We start from the raw sequence: 17,769 nt of genomic DNA on the forward strand, positions 1-17,769 counted from the left end.
CGCTCACTTGCCAGGGCATCTTCCCTGGCCTCCTAGAAGCCACTATCCTGGTAACTCAGTGGGCAACTCAACGAGGCCCAGACCCCAACCTGCCCCACTCCAGGGCAGCTCCCATCTACCCTCAAAAAGCCAGGACACACCATTATCCACAGTTTTCCCCTTGTCACAGCACCCCTTTACAATCTAGGATTTAAAGAGTCCTTGGGAAGCAATTACCTGCACAAGGGTGATCAAAAGAAGGGGGTTGTTTCAAGCCTGAGCCCTAGGTGTCACTTTGCTAAAGCAATGCAATGGATTTCAACAAAGAAAAATATCTGTTCCCACGGAGTCTGGTAGAGAAAGCAGAAAACTTTCTTTTTACTGCACTCAGGAAATGGTTTTCATAGATGTTAACCACAGCTGGGTAATCTGTATAACCACAACATAGTTTCTCTTTAATAAACGGAAGATTTTTACCCACTGCATCACTGACTACCAAAAAGAATTCCCACCCTCCATCTCTAAGGCAAGAAAAAAATGATAAGTAGAGTCCCTTTCCTTAATCTGCCAGCCAGGGGTTGCTAAAGGAGCTTTTTCATTCAGAAATGTAGATTGTTCTATGAGGTTCCTGTCATCCAACCCTACTGCTGAGTGATGGATGAACCTTGAACAAATCCAGTTTCTTTGCACGCTGGGATCCCCTCAAAGCCTTTATGACCATGATCCACAATGGGTCATAACGTAAATGTATGACTATGGATCACAATCAATAAGTTTGAAAAAGGAGCTTTAGTGACTACTGGCTGGGAGATGAAGGTGTGCTGAAACAAAGCTGGCCAATGTTGCCACGCACAGATGGTTCAAGAAAATGAAAACAAATCAAAGCAAATGCCATCAACTAAAGATGCAAAGGGTGGACTGTTCAGTTCTCTGATTCATCCTTGTATGTTAACCATTTGTCCTGGGAAACTTGGCATCACTCTCTCCCTGCTGTGAGAGCAAGGCCTCTGACCTGTGGCTCCTTGCCCAGAAGCCAGGAGCAGCCTGGGAGAGTCTGTGGCCCTCTCCTTGGGGGCAAGTGGCTTCATGATGCTGTTCCCATCACTGTGAGGCCCAGCTGGCAATTCAGCAAAGACTGCGTGAGCATGTTGACCATTCTCATTGCCCAGACGAAGGAAGGAGGTTCGGAGCTAGGGGTGTCAACGCTGATGGTCTCATCTGAACGATATAACTAAAACTAAAAGGGCACTCACGCAAAAAAACACAAAACGAAAATTTACCTAGTTGTAACGAGGAAGAGCTTTTTTCTCTAAGAGTGAAGATAATAGAGACGATAACCCAATATATAAGCTACTGAAATGATTTGTATTCCAGAAGAATGCTGGAAAATCTGATGACACATCATTTTTTATTCTCAGTTAATACTTTTAAAAACAGCTTTACGAAGATATAGTTCATATACTAAAGAATTCACTCATTTAAAGCATGCAAGTCAATGGTTTTTAGTATATTCAGTTGTACAGCCATTACCACAATCTAATTTTAGAACATTTTATCACCCTCTCAAAAAAAAAAAAAAAAAAACAAAACCCCTCATACCCATTAGCAGTCAGCCCCATTCCTCTAGCTCCAGGCAACCACTAATCTATTTTCTGTCTCTACAGATCTGCCTATTCTAATATTAATAGTTTTATTTTATTATTATTTTTATTTTCTTAAATTATTTTTTTGGCCACTCTGCGTGGCATGCACGATCTTAGTTCCCAGACCAGGGATCGAACCTGTGACCCTTGCAGTGGAAGCACTGAGTCTTAGCCACTGGACTGCCAGGGAAGTCCCAGACAGCTAATACTTTTAAATCTTAAGTTTAAGATTATATAGTTGGTATCTGTTGTAGCTTCCTATGAGAAATACATTTAAACTTTCAACTTGCCCCCTATGTTGATAGTCATATGTAAGTTTCATAAGGGTGAGGAAAATCAGAAATCTAGACTTCAGACAGGAATACTGGAATATCTGAGCACTGCTTATATAGCGAAGTCCCACATATCAACAGTACTACTTCGGAGCTGTGTTTTTAAACCAGTGAGACATAGTGGCTTAGCAGTCAGTGCAGAAACCTGCCCCTGCCACTTAAGGTTTTTTTTCTTTTAAAACCCTGGGTGAGTAAATTTATCTGAGCCTCAAGTAACCAATTAATAAAATGAGGATAATAATAACTACCTTGAAGCATGATGATTAAATGAGATATTCATCAACTCAGCCTTTATTTATTGAGTGCCTTCAGTGTGCCAGACTCTGCTGGCCACTGAAGATAGAAACACAAATTTCTTATCCTCATTTAATTCACTTGCTTGAGACAGATATGCAAACAAGAATTAGATTATGAGAAAACCGCTACACAGCAAGTGCAGTAGGAGCCTAAGAGTGTGAATTGCGGAAGGCTGTAGAAAGGGAGGGGGAGGTGTCTGAAACGTGAAGGATGAGGAGGAATCTGCCAAGGGGACAACGTGGGATAGGAAGTCCAGAAAGAGATAATAACATGCTCAACGTATGTGAAAGCACTGAGCAGCATAATACCTGGCACACAGCAGAAAATCAATACTTCCTGTTGTTCCTACTCTTACCCTCTCATGTCCTTGAAAAGATGCTTCTCTAGAATACAGAAAGAAATTAAAATCTTGCTGCTGCTAGAGGAAAATGATTGATCTGAGACTTTAGGAGTTGCTTGTTCTATCTTTTCCTGAGGCTAATTCATCTCTGGCAGCAAAGTATATTTAAAATTTTGACATTTTCCCCCCACAAACTTTTAATTTTGAAAAGTTTCAAACCAAGAAAAGTTGATCTCCCTTGTCTAGAACACTCCCCTTGCCTACAGAATGGCCCACTATTTGGACTTGTCTGATTGTTAATGTTGGCTTCTTTGAGGGTATCTGGGAGTCTTCTGGCACTCGATCCCTGGACTGCTTTTCTCCATGTACACTCACTTCCTGAGTGATTTCACCCAGTCCCAAAGCTTAAATACCATTTATTTGCCTCTGACCTCCAAATGTCTTATTTTCAGCCCAGACCTCTCTCCCTAACTCCAGAATTTCACTCAACTGCCCAGTGGGCATCTCCACTTGGATGGCCAGTAGAGCTCGCCTGCAGCAGCTGTCCACACCTTCGTAGAGGGCAACAGCACCCACCAGGTACTTACCTCTCAGATCTCCTCTCATAACTAACCCCCGACTCATTCCTCTTCAGGCGTGCACCCACCCTTGTAGGCCTTGCCTCAAGCCATTCCTTCCACCTGAAATACTCTCTTCCCACATAACATCTTGTTAACTTCCTTACCTCCTTCAAGTCTGTGCTCAAATCTCAAAACTTCTCATTGACACTTAACGCTTACCATCCTATTCAATACTCTAAACTTAACTCTCACCCCACAGTCCCGATTTCCCCACCCTCCTCGGATTTTCTTTTCTTTGTAACATTCAGCATTTTCTAACACACCACATAATTTATTTATTACGTTTAATGTCTATCTCCCTGCTGGAACGGAAACTCCACAAAGGCTTGAGCTAACGTCTGTTTTGATCACTGATATAACTCAAACACCCGGCACAGTGCCTGGCACTTGTTAGGCACTCAATAAACATTTGTTATAAGAATGTATGAATATTGGGAAAACGTTATCAACTTGGTATATTATAAATAGATTCCAATAATGATATCTACTAAAGTAACAATTCTCGATGTTGGCTAATCTCATAGCTGCTGTCCATCCTTCACTAGGTTTTCTTCTACAGGAGACGTAAGTACTTCAGAGCAGGCACAGGAAAAGCATTTGTTCATTGCAGCAGATGGCGGACCCCTCCCTGAATGGCTGTCAGGAGCCTGGAATTTGTCTTAGGCTGGCCTCGGCACCACTGGATGAGAGCCTGCAGGATGCTCAACATCCTTGTCATAAACTGTAATCTATCCTAATTGAAACACAAATAAGGGACAGAATTAAGGGGAGTGCTGGATGAATCTTTGCTTTTTTTGGTCTATGACAATAGAATTTGCAAAAAAAAAAAAAAAGTGGGGCTTCCCTGGTGGCGCAGTGGTCAAGAATCCGCCTGCCAAGGCAGGGGGCACGGATTCAAGCCCTGGTCCGGGAAGATCCCACGTGCTGCGGAGCAACTAAGCCTGTACACCATAACTACTGAGCCTGCGCTCTAGAGCCCTCAAGCCACAACTACTGAAACCCACGCACCTAGAGCCCATGCTCTGCAACAAGAGAAGCCACCGCAATGAGAAGCCTGCGCACCACAACGAAGAGTAGTCCCCTGCTCGCAGCAACTAGAGAAACCCTGCACGCAGCAGCAAAGACCCAACGCAGCCAAAAATAAATAAATAAAATAAATAAAATTTTTAAAAAGTGATATTTGCATTCATATTTTGTGATAATGAAGCCCTGGAACAACCAGGTCAAGAGACCTAAGGATGGACTTAGCTGAGGGTGGCAAATGAGTCTTTTTCTCTTGCCCCTGGCTACCTCACAGACAGGCTACTTTTGTCTGTTTGCTCTTGGGGGCTAGTTTTAAAGTCATATACTCTACTACATTATGAGCCAGAAGCAATGCCTGAGTCCAGCCTTGAAGCTAAAACCAACACTGGATGGATGTAATCGGAGCAATTAGCTAACTCAATACTCAGCCAACTGAACAACTTCTTGTCAGAAGCTGCCAGAAAGAATTATTCAGGTGTACAGATTTGCTACAGGCAGCAAACTGAGCTGCAGCAAAGATGACCACTCCCTCCAGCTGTCACAACCAACTATGTCAAGGTAAGAGAGTTATGCAGATACGAACTTTCTCGCTTGTTCAGTGGGCAACTGAGTTGGTGTACCCAGTGGAAGGGATAAGATGGTGAAGAGCACCTAGAAAAAGATGCAAAAAGGAGTGGGTTCTTCTCACTGCTGGAGGTCTGGGTGCCTGGTGAGAAGAGAAGATCCTAAAAACTTCCAAGGCGGGGGGCAGAAGGTGGGGGGAGGATGAGGTCATATACAAAGATTCAAGACTTCCAAATGGCTTCTGACCGTGGAGCAATGTCCTCACAATTCTGAAGGAAAATCATTTTCCACGTATAATGTTATACCCAGCAAAACCATTAGTAAAATGTGAAGACAGAACAAAGTCATTTTCAGACACTCCAAGTTTCAAAAATTTATCTCCCATAAATCATTTCCTCAGGATGTAACTGGAGGATGAGCCCTATCAAAACGAGGGAATAAACCTAGGAAGAGTAAGACAAGGGATCCAAGAAACAGGGGAGCCACACAAAGAGGGATGATAGGCAGGCCCAGAACAACAGCTGCACAGGAAGCCTAGAGAACAAGGAGCCCAGACCTGAGCAGGAGGATGGAAGGCTCCAGAAGGGACTGGGGATGGGATGTAAATGACAGATTATCTGACATAGTGGAGAAAAATACTGAGACGGATTTCACAGCCCTGTTGGAGAGTTTGGGAAAAATGTGATAGGGACACAGAAAATGAAGCAAACTAACAAATAACATACATACATGAAAGGAAATATAAGGGTAGTCCACACCCGGGCTCAGGGGAGGGGCAGTACAAGAGTGTTAATTCCTCCTCTTCCAAAACAGGAGTCGGTGCTTCTTAAAGACTAGAATTAACAGGAAGTTAATAAATAATGTCTTTTAAAAAATGTCTAATATTGAAAAAATAAATAACAGTATACTAAACACAGTAGTTTAAATTACAAACAAAATAATACCAGAAGAACTAGCTAAAAGAGTTTAAAGTGGTTGCCTCTGGAAAGCAGGACCCAGGCCTGGGTCAGGAGACTGCATAATACATTTTTTTTTATAGATTTTTAAAAATTTATTTATTTTATCTTTGGCTGTGTTGGGTCTCCCTTGCTGCACGTGGGCTTTCTCTAGTTGCGGCGAGAGGGGGCTACTCTTCGTTGTGGTGCATGGGCTCTCATTGCAGTGGCTTCTCTTGTTGCAGAGCACGGGCTCTAGGCGCAAGGGCTCAGTAGTTGTGGTGCGCAGGCTCAGTAGTTGTGGCGTGCAGGCTCAGTTGTTGTGGCGCACGGGCTTAGTTGCTCCGCAGCATGTGGGATCTTCTCGGACCAGGGCTCGAACCTGTGTCCCCCGCATTGGCAGGCAGATTCTTAACCACTGGGCCACCAGGGAAGCCCTAATACATTTTGACTTTTCACACTATGCATCTGTATGACTTTGAACTGATAACCAACCTGGGTTAATAAATCTTAATGTGCCTTTTAGCAGAAAAAGAAAAGAAAGGAATTTTTCTGAGGAGTCATCAGTCTGGCTATTTCTCCATTGGAAAAGCTGGTGAAATGATCTGTTCCCCAGTGAGTGCACTGCTGAAATGATGAAAGAGATGAAAGCTAGAACACTCTTCCCGCACTTAATAGAAAAGGTTTTGCAGGATCATATTTATTTCTCAGCAGGTTTTGTACGCTGTTAAATTTTAGAAAGACAAAAATCTTAGATGCCTGCCCCTTCAGATATATGCTGTGCTGCAGAGTCAAAGAAAATCAGGGGAAATGGCTAAAAAGGGACATGCCTCTGTCAAATGAGAATTAGGAAGGGAAGTCTGAAATGCCACTGAGATTGTCATCAAGCCAGAAAGTTTGTTTTAAATAGCGGGAGGGAAGTAAAAAAGGCGATGAAAGGAAGTCTTTAAAGCCTTTCATTCTATATTCTGGTAGAATACAGCCATTAATTAATACAGCCCATTCCTTCTTTCGCTCTCTCCACAAGCTGATTAAAAAAATAAGGAAGGAAGTTATGGTGGTTAGAGCAGGGCGTTAATAAGATGGTCTGACTTCTGGGCTGCACTCCTAATTCACCTGCTGTGTGGGCTTGCCCCACCCTGGATAAATCACTCCGTCACATTTTTTACTTCAGTGACTGAGACGTAGAGAGACCAGTTTAACTCTGTGAGAGGCTGTGAACATCGTTAATCACTAATACTCTGCAAGAGCCTCTGTGGAAGAGAGGTACTGCAGCATCAGTTACTCATGATCATCTGGAAAGGCCAACAATCATCCAGGACTTGCCTCCTCTTAAAGCACCTGGCCCACCATAGCTGTGGAAAGGTTTGCTTTTTCTCCTCCTGTAATTAATTAATCCAAACAAAACCCTTCAAAACAACAGAAACACGTGAAAAGGAACAGGAAAGAGGATAATAAGAAGGACAAACTGTTGCAACAATCCCACCTGTCCAGCCAACCTTGCCAAGCCTGAAATGCTCTGAAAAACATCTCTCTGTATTTCCCCGGGATGTAAATACCAGGAAAAGGCTGCTTGCTGGCCAGCAGGCCTAGCCTGGTGTTGTAAAGGAGAAACCGTCGGCTGGAAGTGGTGCAGTGGGTGGAGGAGGTTTCCACCAGAACGAAGGAGAGAGAGGGAGGAAAGGTCAGGTAAAGCACAGTAAGAAGCTTCTTGACCCACTTTTTAATTACTCTTACTAAACTGTCAAAAATAAGGCTAAAAAACAAAAACAAAAACAAAAACAAAAGGTGGAACACTCCCAGCACAATCTAAACCCTACCAAACTGAACAAAGTCTGGAGAAAAGAAGACCTCCTATTCAGCAGGTCAGCTGATGGGCTAAGGGGATGCGTATGGAGGACGAGAAATGGCTCAGCTGGCCCTAAAATTAGCCTCCCTGTGAATACATTCCATGGACTCAACTAATTCAGTGATCCTTCTGGAGCCAGCCATCTATTTCATGTTGGTCTCCCATCTTATAAATGCTGTAACCTGCCCCCTAGTCAGGTTTCAAATACTCGTAGCTCTCTTGATTTACAATGAAACATTAACTATCAGAACATGAAGTACGTATTTGCCATAAGTCTTGCCAGTGACTCTTTGCCGTTTTGGGGGGAAAAACCTTAATTTAGTTTATGCATATGGTCAAAATACAAAATGACCAAAATAATCCCCTAACCACCGATTCTTCTTCTCTGAAGCAACAACTGTTTACCAGTTCCTGGTGTCTTTTTGCAGTGTTCTCTGCATATGCAATCACTGACAGTCCACAGGCTATCTTCTCCAGAAGCTGATTTCCTAGAGCTGTAGGTAGGACCTAATTTCCTATCTGAGCACTTAAATCTCCATATATTTAGTTTTTATTGGGGTCTGGAAATAAAGCTCTGCAAGTCAGAGTTTTTAAATCTGCTTCTTCCTGCCAGAGCTATTTCATGCATATCCAAGCAATGTATATTTGCATATATTCTCTCCCCATCCTGCACATAAATGATTGTATACCTCTACACTATTCTGCTCCTGGCTTTTTTCACTTATTTATGTATTCCAGGGATCATTGTGTATCAGTACATAGAGCACTTCCTCTTTCTTTTTTTTTTTTTTTTTTAATTTTATTTATTTATTTATTTATTTGTTTATTTATGGCTGTGTTTTGGTCTTCGTTTCTGTGCGGGGGCTTTCTCTAGTTGTGGCAAGCGGGGGCCACTCTTCATCGCGGTGCGCGGGCCTCTCACTATCGCGGCCTCTCTTGCTGCGGGGCACAGGCTCCAGACGCGCAGGCTCAGTAGCTGTGGCTCACGGGCTTAGTTGCTCCGCGGCATGTGGGATCTTCCCAGACCAGGGCTCGAACCCGTGTCCCCTGCATTAGCAGGCAGATTCTCAACCCCTGCGCCACCAGGGAAGCCCCACTTCCTCTTTCTTTTCGAAGCTGCATGTTGTTCTATTGTATGGAAGAACCATAATTTATCAGGCAGTCACTACTATGAACTTCAATGACAATCTTTTACCATTACAAACATGGAGAGCCACATCCTTGTCAAGGCACTATTATCAAACTTTGGGATCTCTGCCAATCTGGTGAAAAATAGCATCTCCTTGTCATTTAAATTTGTTTCTCTTTTTATTAGGGAAACTCAGCATCTTTTCTAATGTGTAAGAGCCATTTATATTTCCGTTCTGGTGAGTCTTCTTTGCCCTTTTAAAAACTGGGTGGTTGATATGTTTCTTATTGATTTGTAGAGGCTCTTACTAGGGAAATTTGTACCTTGTTTGGATTTAGTTGCAAATGGCTTTCTCCTAGTTTGTTATTTGTCCTTGTTTATGGTAGTCTTTGCCACGGGTTTTTCTTGGCTTTTTTTTAAGGAATGTATCAGCATTCTTTTAAAAAGGCTTCAATCAGACTAAATGTCCATCAACAGATCAATGGATAAAGATGTGGTGTGTGTGTGTGTGTATGTGTATAGTAGAATATTACTCAGCCATAAAAAAGAATGAAATAATGCTATTTGCAGCAACATGGATGGACCTAGAGATTATCATACTAAGTGGAGTAAGACAGACAAAGACAACTATCATATGGTATGGCTTATATATAGAATCTAAAATATGACACAAATGAACTTACATACAAAACAGAAACAGACCCACAGACATAGAAAACAAACTTACAGTTACCAAAGGGGAAAGGGGAGGAGGGATAAATTAGGAGTTTGGGATTAGCAGATATACACTACTATATATAAGACAGATAAACAACAAGGACCTACTGTATAGCACAGGGAACTATACTCAATATTTTGTAATAACCTATAAGGGAAAAGAATCTGAAAAAGAATATATATATATGTATAACTGAATCACTTTGCTCTACACATGAAACTAACACAACATTGTAAATCAACTATACCTCAATAAAAATAAAATAAAATAAAATAAAAGACTTCAACTGTGCTGTGTCTTAGTTAAAATGGACTTCCCTACTAAGGCAGGTGACATCAGAACGGTCTGTTTGCCGAGGGGAATGATCCAGCTGAAGTGAGAAGATGACGGTGCAGGATTAAGGGGATAAACGCAGGAACGGGCAAGGTCACTGAGAGGAGCAGGGCACGCCGTGGACGGGGGACTAATACGGCACTAGGAAGGGCAGGATCCACAGGTACAGGCGCTGGATGGATGGTGGAGCTGCTGCTTCTAAACTTTCTACTTTTTTTTTTTTGGGTGCGGGGCAAACTGTCCTACTTTGAAGCACAGGTCCTGAGGCTTTACTGCCCCTTGTCCCTCCTTATTGTCACCAGCTACTGCCTTCTCCAATCACTCCCTTGTCACTGACAGCTTGTTTGTTCTTAGCCTCTATCAGATGATTTCAATATCCACAGATGATCCAAACTTGTTCTCTCAATTTTTCAAATTTCTCAGAGTCAGGTAACTTTCTCTTTAGTCCAACTCAGCCACCTATTCGCATAGGCTTTCTCTGATAATCCAACAAACCTCCACAACCTTTACTTCAAAGGTTCTACTCTCTGATCATTTCCTCTTACCATTCTTGGCTCAAATACTTTAGTACTTCCACTAACTTCAATGGCAAATCCAGGAAGAAGGAGGAAAGAGAATTTGGAAGCAGTGATGGGGTACAAGGAAGACATTTATTTCAACTCCAGGTCTTGGGAAATGAAAAGTGTAGGAGAAAAAACAGCAGCCACCTGAGGTTGCTGTAGGGGAAGCAGTGTTTCCAGGGGACCACTTGGCCCAGTTTCAGTGAAGGCATAAGGTAAAGGGATTATTCATCAAGGAAGCTGAATCAGCAGGGGCTCAGAATGTGTCTCCCCAAAATATGCCACTTTGGCCTATTGATATGTTGAATTAAAGGTACTTGAGAAATAGCCAGTAAAAGAAGGACACTGATCCTCCTTTGTCCCGGTAATCAGCAGGAGATAACCTCCCACGGGAAAGGTACCAGAGGGGTAGAGGGCATCCTTATCACCAGATATAGGGAATCTAGGGCCGAGAATGCTGAATAAACAAACCTTGTTACTTCTTCACCAATTTACTACCCCAAGCCCAAACCCCTTTGTCTTGTCAGTTCTTCACAAATTTATTGTTTCTTTATCTAAAAGGTATAAAAGCTTCCTGTTTTGGTCACTTCTTTGAGTCTCATATTTTTGTGGGGCACTGGTACATACAAAATTAAATTTGTTTTTCTCCTGTTAATCAGTCTTATGTCAATTTAATTATTAGACTAGCCAAAGGATCTAGGAGGGAAGAAGGGAGATTTTTTCCACTCCTACAAAACTGAAGGGAGGTCACTGAGCTCAAACTACATGCGGGTATGAAAGGATAGGGAGGGACATGGTGGGGATAAGCATCTCAAAGATGAGCACGATCTGGAGGCCTGGACTTGTGGTGGCATCCACGGTGGATGTCAGAGTAGACCGTGACTGAGGACCTCTGGGCGGCTGCTTTTGCCAATGTCTACAGATGTCATTGCTGTCAGGAGCATACAGCTGCTCAAGTTCCAGATTACTGACCTAAGGCATTTTCTGCTGAGTTTTTTTCCCCCTTTATCAATGCTTCTTTTGTTTCCCCCTTTAATTTTTCTGGACAACATCCCTCTGGTAATTCTATAAAATAGGAATCATGAGTGGGAAACTGAGTTCTTGCACATGTGAAAAATGCCTTCACTGGCCCTTAATACCTGAGGAATAGCTTCCCTGGGTAGGGACTCTTAGGTTCTACAGTATTTTCTCTCAGAACTATGAATATGTTGTTCCATCATCCTCTTGCATCCAGAGTTGCCAATAAGACTCTGATACCAACATGATTCTTGCTTCTTTATAGGCTGGACTGTTTTCTCTATCTGGAAGCTTTTAGGATTTTTCCTTATCCTAGTCTTCTGAGACTTCCATTATATATGTAAAACATATAAGTAAGCCCTCTTAACTTGATATATTCACAGTGGGCCCTTTCATTCTAAGGGTCTTATTTTCTTCTGTTTGGGAAATTTTCTTCCGTTGTTTCTTTGGGTATTTGTTCCCGCCTCCATTTCTTCTCTCTTACCCCCCAGAACTCATATTCTATGAACCCCAAAACTTCTGAAATGACTCCCTTTGTTATAGTTACTTTTCTGTCAGCCTATCTCTTTATTATTTTATAACCTAGGAAAATTCTTTGGCTCTTTCCTCTGCTCACTACTAATTCCCTTTAGCTGTATGGAGTCCCTTTAATGAGGTTCTAGCTAAACAATCATGTTTTATTTCCAAGATCTAGGAAATAAAATTCATTCTTTCCCATAAGAGTCTGTTCTCGTTTCATGAATGAAATATTTTCTTTTTATTCCTTTCAGGGTATAAACACACTTCCCTTTAAGTCTCCTTTACGTTCTATTTACCGTATTTGGAGCCTCCAATGTTAGCTTTTCAATTTCTTGAGTTTGGAGCTTCTCTCATGACTCTGGTTTTCTTGTGGTTTGATTTGTGCTAGTTCAAGTGATGTTCTAGCTCCCCAGTGTGTAAATGCTGCAACCATTCACCACAGCCGTGTCCAGTAATTACATGGGAGGGGTGGGACATTCAGGGCTTTTGGATTCCGGTTTCTACCTTTAATATGATTCCATCTGCCTTCTGTCCTTCAGGAATTCCTCAAACTTCTAGATTATCCAGAACATTCTTTTTCTCCAACATTGTTAAAAACAAGTATCTTTCTGATATATTTAGGAATTTGGGGCAAGTGTGTGGCGGCATGTGTTCAATTCACCATCTTGGGCTGTCTTAGCAGTGGCCATTTAGCACTGACCAGGTAGAGAGTGTTTAAATACGAACCACCAATACCAAGTGCCTGACAGATAAATGCCTTACAGTAGGAGAGAGATTCCTTAGAAGTCTCCAAGTGGCATATGGAGAAGATGATTGATCTATTTTCTTTTCTTTGCTTACCTCCTTACAAAACCTCCTATCACTTTTTATGATTTTCCAGGTACTGGTTTGGGGATGCCTCAATAGGACAAACTCTTCTGGTTAATGAAATAATAACTGTAAGTTAATAAACAAGCACTTTGGTTTTCTAAACCAAATGTAACACTAGCCTAATGAGTCATGAATCAGTTCATCAGAATCTAATCAACTAGTAAAATCACATTTCTAGAACTGCAAAGCTGAGCAATGATCCTGTAACAGAGGTATCTACAACAACCTTCAAATCATAGAACATCACAATCAATCGCTAAAAGAAAAAATAATTTGGAGGAAGAAATAATGTCTGGCTCTTAAAGATAACCTAATTTAAAGGAGACTATTCTTTCTCCAATAAGCTGAAGAGAGGATCTGCCTCCATTAATAAGTGCTGGGTTCATAACATTTACTTACAGAAGTAAACATTCCTTTGCTTTTTCCTGTACTGAAATGTTTACACAAAAATCAAATACTTCCGTTGCTCAATTCAAAGCACTTTCTTGTCAGAGTAATGGGTGGGGAATTCCTTCAATAAAATGTCATTGCCTTGGGGTAAAATGCAACATAAAAAATATAAGACCACTTTTATTAAGGTTCTTCAATAAGAGGAAAATATTTCTTTGAATGATATTTCTATCTGCAAGTGAAGTTAATGTTCAAATTAAAAAATTTCAGAAATCAAAGCCCCCTGGTGGATTCTCCACTTCTCTGCCACATGGTTCTTTCCTCCCCTTCTGTTTCTCATTTGCTAAGTAAGAAAGAGTTAACTCATAAATTAGAGGAATGTTGTTTCAGCTCCAAAGAAAGCTTTTAAGGAGAGGGTCAATGCAAGGACCAGATTCTTCATTAACTCATTAACAAGACAGGTCACTGTGGCCTCAGGGTTCATTTATCAGCAGGAAAACCTCAGCTGGTAATGGCTGGTTGTTTCCTGCACATCTCAAAATTCAGAATGGAGAAGTAGACTCCATTGTGAGTCTGTTTCCTGACTTGGAAGGAAAGAAAATATTTTCATGATGACGATTCTTTTCTCAGGCTGGTGTTACATTTGGCTCAAAGGCACAATGGGCAAGCGTGGGGCTTCTACTCCCAGAGCACTTTCTAATGCTTTTTTGTTCCCAGTTAATTATGTTGCAATGATGCTATGTATAACCTCACTGGGTTTCGCCAACAAGGCACTGGTTTTTAAATGAATTTTTATGTACATGTTACTATCTGTAAACTAGGCACGTGTTAGCAGTAGCCGCCTGCCCGTCCACCTGCCCACACACCGTCAGCTACAGTTCTCTCCGGCGGCTGCTGTTCTTGACTGCGAACTACTGTTCACAGTCCACAATGGAGTCAAAGCTATTAATAACCCTATGGAAACCCAACTAGCTTTGCTATAATGTTCAGAAAGGCTTTCTTCAGTAATGTTGAGGTTGGCATCTACCTTGAGGAAGAAAACCATGAAAAACTGAGCAATCATTGTGCTGTCAAAAGAAGACTGGTAGTTTCTCTCCAAAATACGTGACTGGTTGGATTAGCAGAGAGCTTAAAGCAAAACTCCAAAGTAAAATCCCTCAGTGGGGGAATTGTAAGCGGAGCTCCTGTGCACTTGGCATTGCTCTGGCAATTAAGCTTTGGGAAGGCTTGCTACAAACAGCAGGTTGCAGCAGGGAAGAGGGGGAAAAAAAAAAAGACCCGATTTCTCACCCTCCCCTCATAGCCCTGAACCAGCAATGCTGACATACCTTCCACAGCTCCAAGAAAAGGCAGCCACAGCATTTCTGGAGGAGTTAAAGCTGTTGTGCTTTCTCTCCACCTCTATTGTTTTGCATCTGCCACCATTTCTAAGGCTCCCTGTCTGTGTTCATTCTATTGCTCTTCTCCAGCAGCTAGTCTGGGAGGCAGTATGGTACAACTGAAAAGACCTGGCTGGAGGCATCAAAAGCTCTAGGTCTTCGGACTTTGCTCTGGTTCTTAGCCTCTCTGAACTCCCTTTCCCATGGTCTTTTTCATTTCTAAAGCTCTACTGGCGTTTTCTTAATTGCTAATACTTGTACAGCACACACATTCCAAGCTAAACACTTCAGATACGCACCTCAGGTGCCTGCATATCACAGGCCATGCCAAGGATGTTCCCAGTTGCTAGCACGCTGCCACAAAATCCACTGCCAGGACCAATTTGTGGAGTTTGCTGCACTAGAGGTTTTATAATCCTCTGTTGACATCAGAATTTACTTTTTATTATAAAATGTAGAGAATAGTGGTGCTTTCTAATTGTTATTTTTGGGAAGAAAATCTTGGATTTTTGAAAAACCATTACTCACTATAGCTACAAATCCATGTTGTCACTTGTATTTTCACTGATATCCTTCTCCACTCCCCAGGAGGAAAAAGTCAGTACAACAGGAACTTATGTGTACAAAACTCTGCTATGTCTCTGCTTCCTAAAAGCTTTGGCAAAAGAAGAGTGTTTTCTTTACCAGCTGACTCATTCACAGAAAGACGGTAAAAGTTTGTTTAATTAGAACAAGAGGGGCAGGTAGTAAGGAGGTCACTGCTGGCTCATCACTTCCCATCCCCAGTGGTTGCCAAAGCCAAATGCAGTTCAGGTTCTGACACAGTCCTGTGTATCAGAGTACCTGTTTCTCTATCTGCACATGAAAGCAGCAGCAGAATTCTTTTTCTTGGCTCTTACTTGGGAGAAGAAGAAAAAGTACTTTGAGGTTAGGTGGTCCAGTTAAGAGTCAGGAACCTCATCTTGCCTTTGGAAGAAACCTAAGATCAGTGAGTCTCAATCATGGGCAATTTTGCCCCCAGGGAACATTTAGCAATGTGCAGAGACATCGGGGTAGTCATAACCTGGGGAGAGGGGAAGAGGCATGACTGGCACCCAGGGGGCAGAGGCTGGGGGTGCTGCTGAACAGCCTGCCATGTACAGGACAGTTCTCCACAACAAAGGAATATCCAGCCCAAACGTGAGGGGGGCAGGGGCTGAGAAGCCCTGCCAGAGGCGAAACAGCACTCCTTCCATCCCAGGAAGCAGCTCTGCTGCAATGACGACAGCAGTCTCCCTGACACGGCGCACTGAGCTCCTTGGAAACATACAAGATTTAACATCTGGTCCATCAGTGAACAATCCCTATGAGCTCCAACTTCTGGCTGTTCTTGGTAAGATGGAGACTGGCTTGGGAGAACAAAAAAGTCTCTAGACTGAATTTAGACTCTACTGCATGATACTAAACATTTCTAAATAACATTCAGCAAAACCCTTTCACATTTTAGCTGGCTAGAGAACAAAACGAGGGTGGCACTAGATAGCCAGTTTTCTCTGTGTGCACATGTTCTCTCTTGTTTCATGGCAGTTCCTTCGTTGAGGATTCTACCTTTGAGCAGTCCTCAAGTGGCCTGGGTACAGCCTGGCTACAATTCCTTCACACTAATGTGCTGACTCCATTCTTCTCTAGCAAAAAAGGCGCTGATCCGCATCATGTAGATGGGAAGCAAATGCTAATGGAACTGTTCCAAGAAGGAAAGGAATTTTAGAGAAAATATATGTATATGACAAAACAGCTGGGGCAATTCCCACAGTCTATAGGGAAGCATGAGGCCCCAGAGCACATGAGGAAAGCCTGGGAGGGAGTTCATGACTTCATCACTAGTTCAATTATTTTAAAAGTTTCCAAATAGACACTAAGCAATAAGCTTTGGAACTGCCTTAGCTAGTACATACACTAAGTAGAATTCTCAAAGGTGGCCTGATGAGCTAAAAATCATCAATATCCTAATATTGACTAACCCTACTATTTCCTGCTATATCACTTTAAATCAGTTAATCAATGAAAGATCAGCTCGTGCAAGGTTAATTTCCTAAGGAGGCAAAGAAAAGGGAGTAATTCGGTGGATGATTTGATATTTGTATAGACTGGGCAACAGATGAGTGTGCGACATTTTCTGCAGAATTTTAAAAAAGCATTTGTTTAATTATAAGGACATTTCAAGAATCTCAGTAAGGGGGCTTCCCGGGTGGCGCAGTGGTTAAGAATCCGCCTGCCAATGCAGGGGACACAGGTTCGAACCCTGGTCTGGGAAGATCCCACATGCCACAGAGCAACTAAGCCCGTGCGCCACAACTACTGAGGCTGCGCTCTAGAGCCTGTGAGCCACAACTATTGAGCCCATGTGCCACAACTACTGAAGCCTGCACGCCTAGAGCCTGTGCTCCACAACAAGAGAGGCCACCGCAATGAGAAGCCCGCGCACCGCAATGAAGAGTAGCCCCCTCTCATCGCAACTAGAGAAAGCCCGTGCACAGCAATGAAGACCCAATGCAGCCAAAAATAAATAAAATAAATAAATTTATTAAAAAAGAAAAAGAATCTGAGTAACAAACAATTTCCCCCTTATCCCCAAATTAAAGCAGCATGAATAATTTTAGCGCTCTTATTTAGTGTAATTATGGTAGGACAATGTGCCGTAATAAGCCATAGTTACTTAAAACCCAATGGACCATTGCTTCGCTGTTGGAGGAAACTAACTAACCTCCAGCAGTGGCGCACAAATTCTGAAGCCAATGAAAAGCTTGCCCTGTCAGCATATACAAGGCTTTTGGGGCCTATATAAGGTTTTTCATTGTTACACACAAACATAAAAAGGAATCAGGGTGATGACTGCACAAAAATGAGAATGTACTAAATACCACTGAATTGTATGCTCTAAGATGTCTCATTTTATGTTACATGAATTTCACCTCAATAAGAAAACAGAGGAATCAGGACTTAAACCACTTTAATTACTTTAGAAAACAAAATCATGGAGAGAATGCCTATTAGAAAAATACCTGTAACATTAATGATACAATTCAAAACCAAACAATCATATTATAGCTCATGTACAGATGACGTTTTATAGTAGACATATATTCACATGAGAAGAATAGCAAAAAAAGAAGGAAAGCTGAATGAAAGACTACTCAAAATACATCTCTGAATGAAAATAATGATCTTTAAGAAGAGCCCAGGAGCAATATAATTTACAAAGAATGTCCCTAAAAGCTGTGAGAGAGTTTGGT

The 17,769-nt window shown here is 42.0% G+C and overlaps 1 protein-coding gene across 5 annotated transcripts in view; it reads right to left on the reverse strand.

Moving 5' to 3' along the window:
• Nucleotides 1–17,769, reverse strand: part of CFDP1 (craniofacial development protein 1) — a 137,671-nt gene that overhangs the window by 25,353 nt on the left and 94,549 nt on the right. The window contains exon 8 of one of the 5 annotated variants that reach the window (XM_059904645.1): nt 5,551–5,631. The exons of the other annotated variants lie outside the window; for them this stretch is intronic. Coding sequence (XP_059760628.1) covers nt 5,563–5,631 — 69 coding nt within the window. The 3' untranslated portion in view covers nt 5,551–5,562. Of the gene's footprint in view, nt 1–5,550; nt 5,632–17,769 lie in introns of those variants that run through there. 5 annotated transcript variants of the gene reach the window in all.

This window comes from Balaenoptera ricei, chromosome 19 (genome assembly GCF_028023285.1).
Source record: "Balaenoptera ricei isolate mBalRic1 chromosome 19, mBalRic1.hap2, whole genome shotgun sequence".
Lineage (NCBI taxonomy): Eukaryota > Metazoa > Chordata > Mammalia > Artiodactyla > Balaenopteridae > Balaenoptera > Balaenoptera ricei.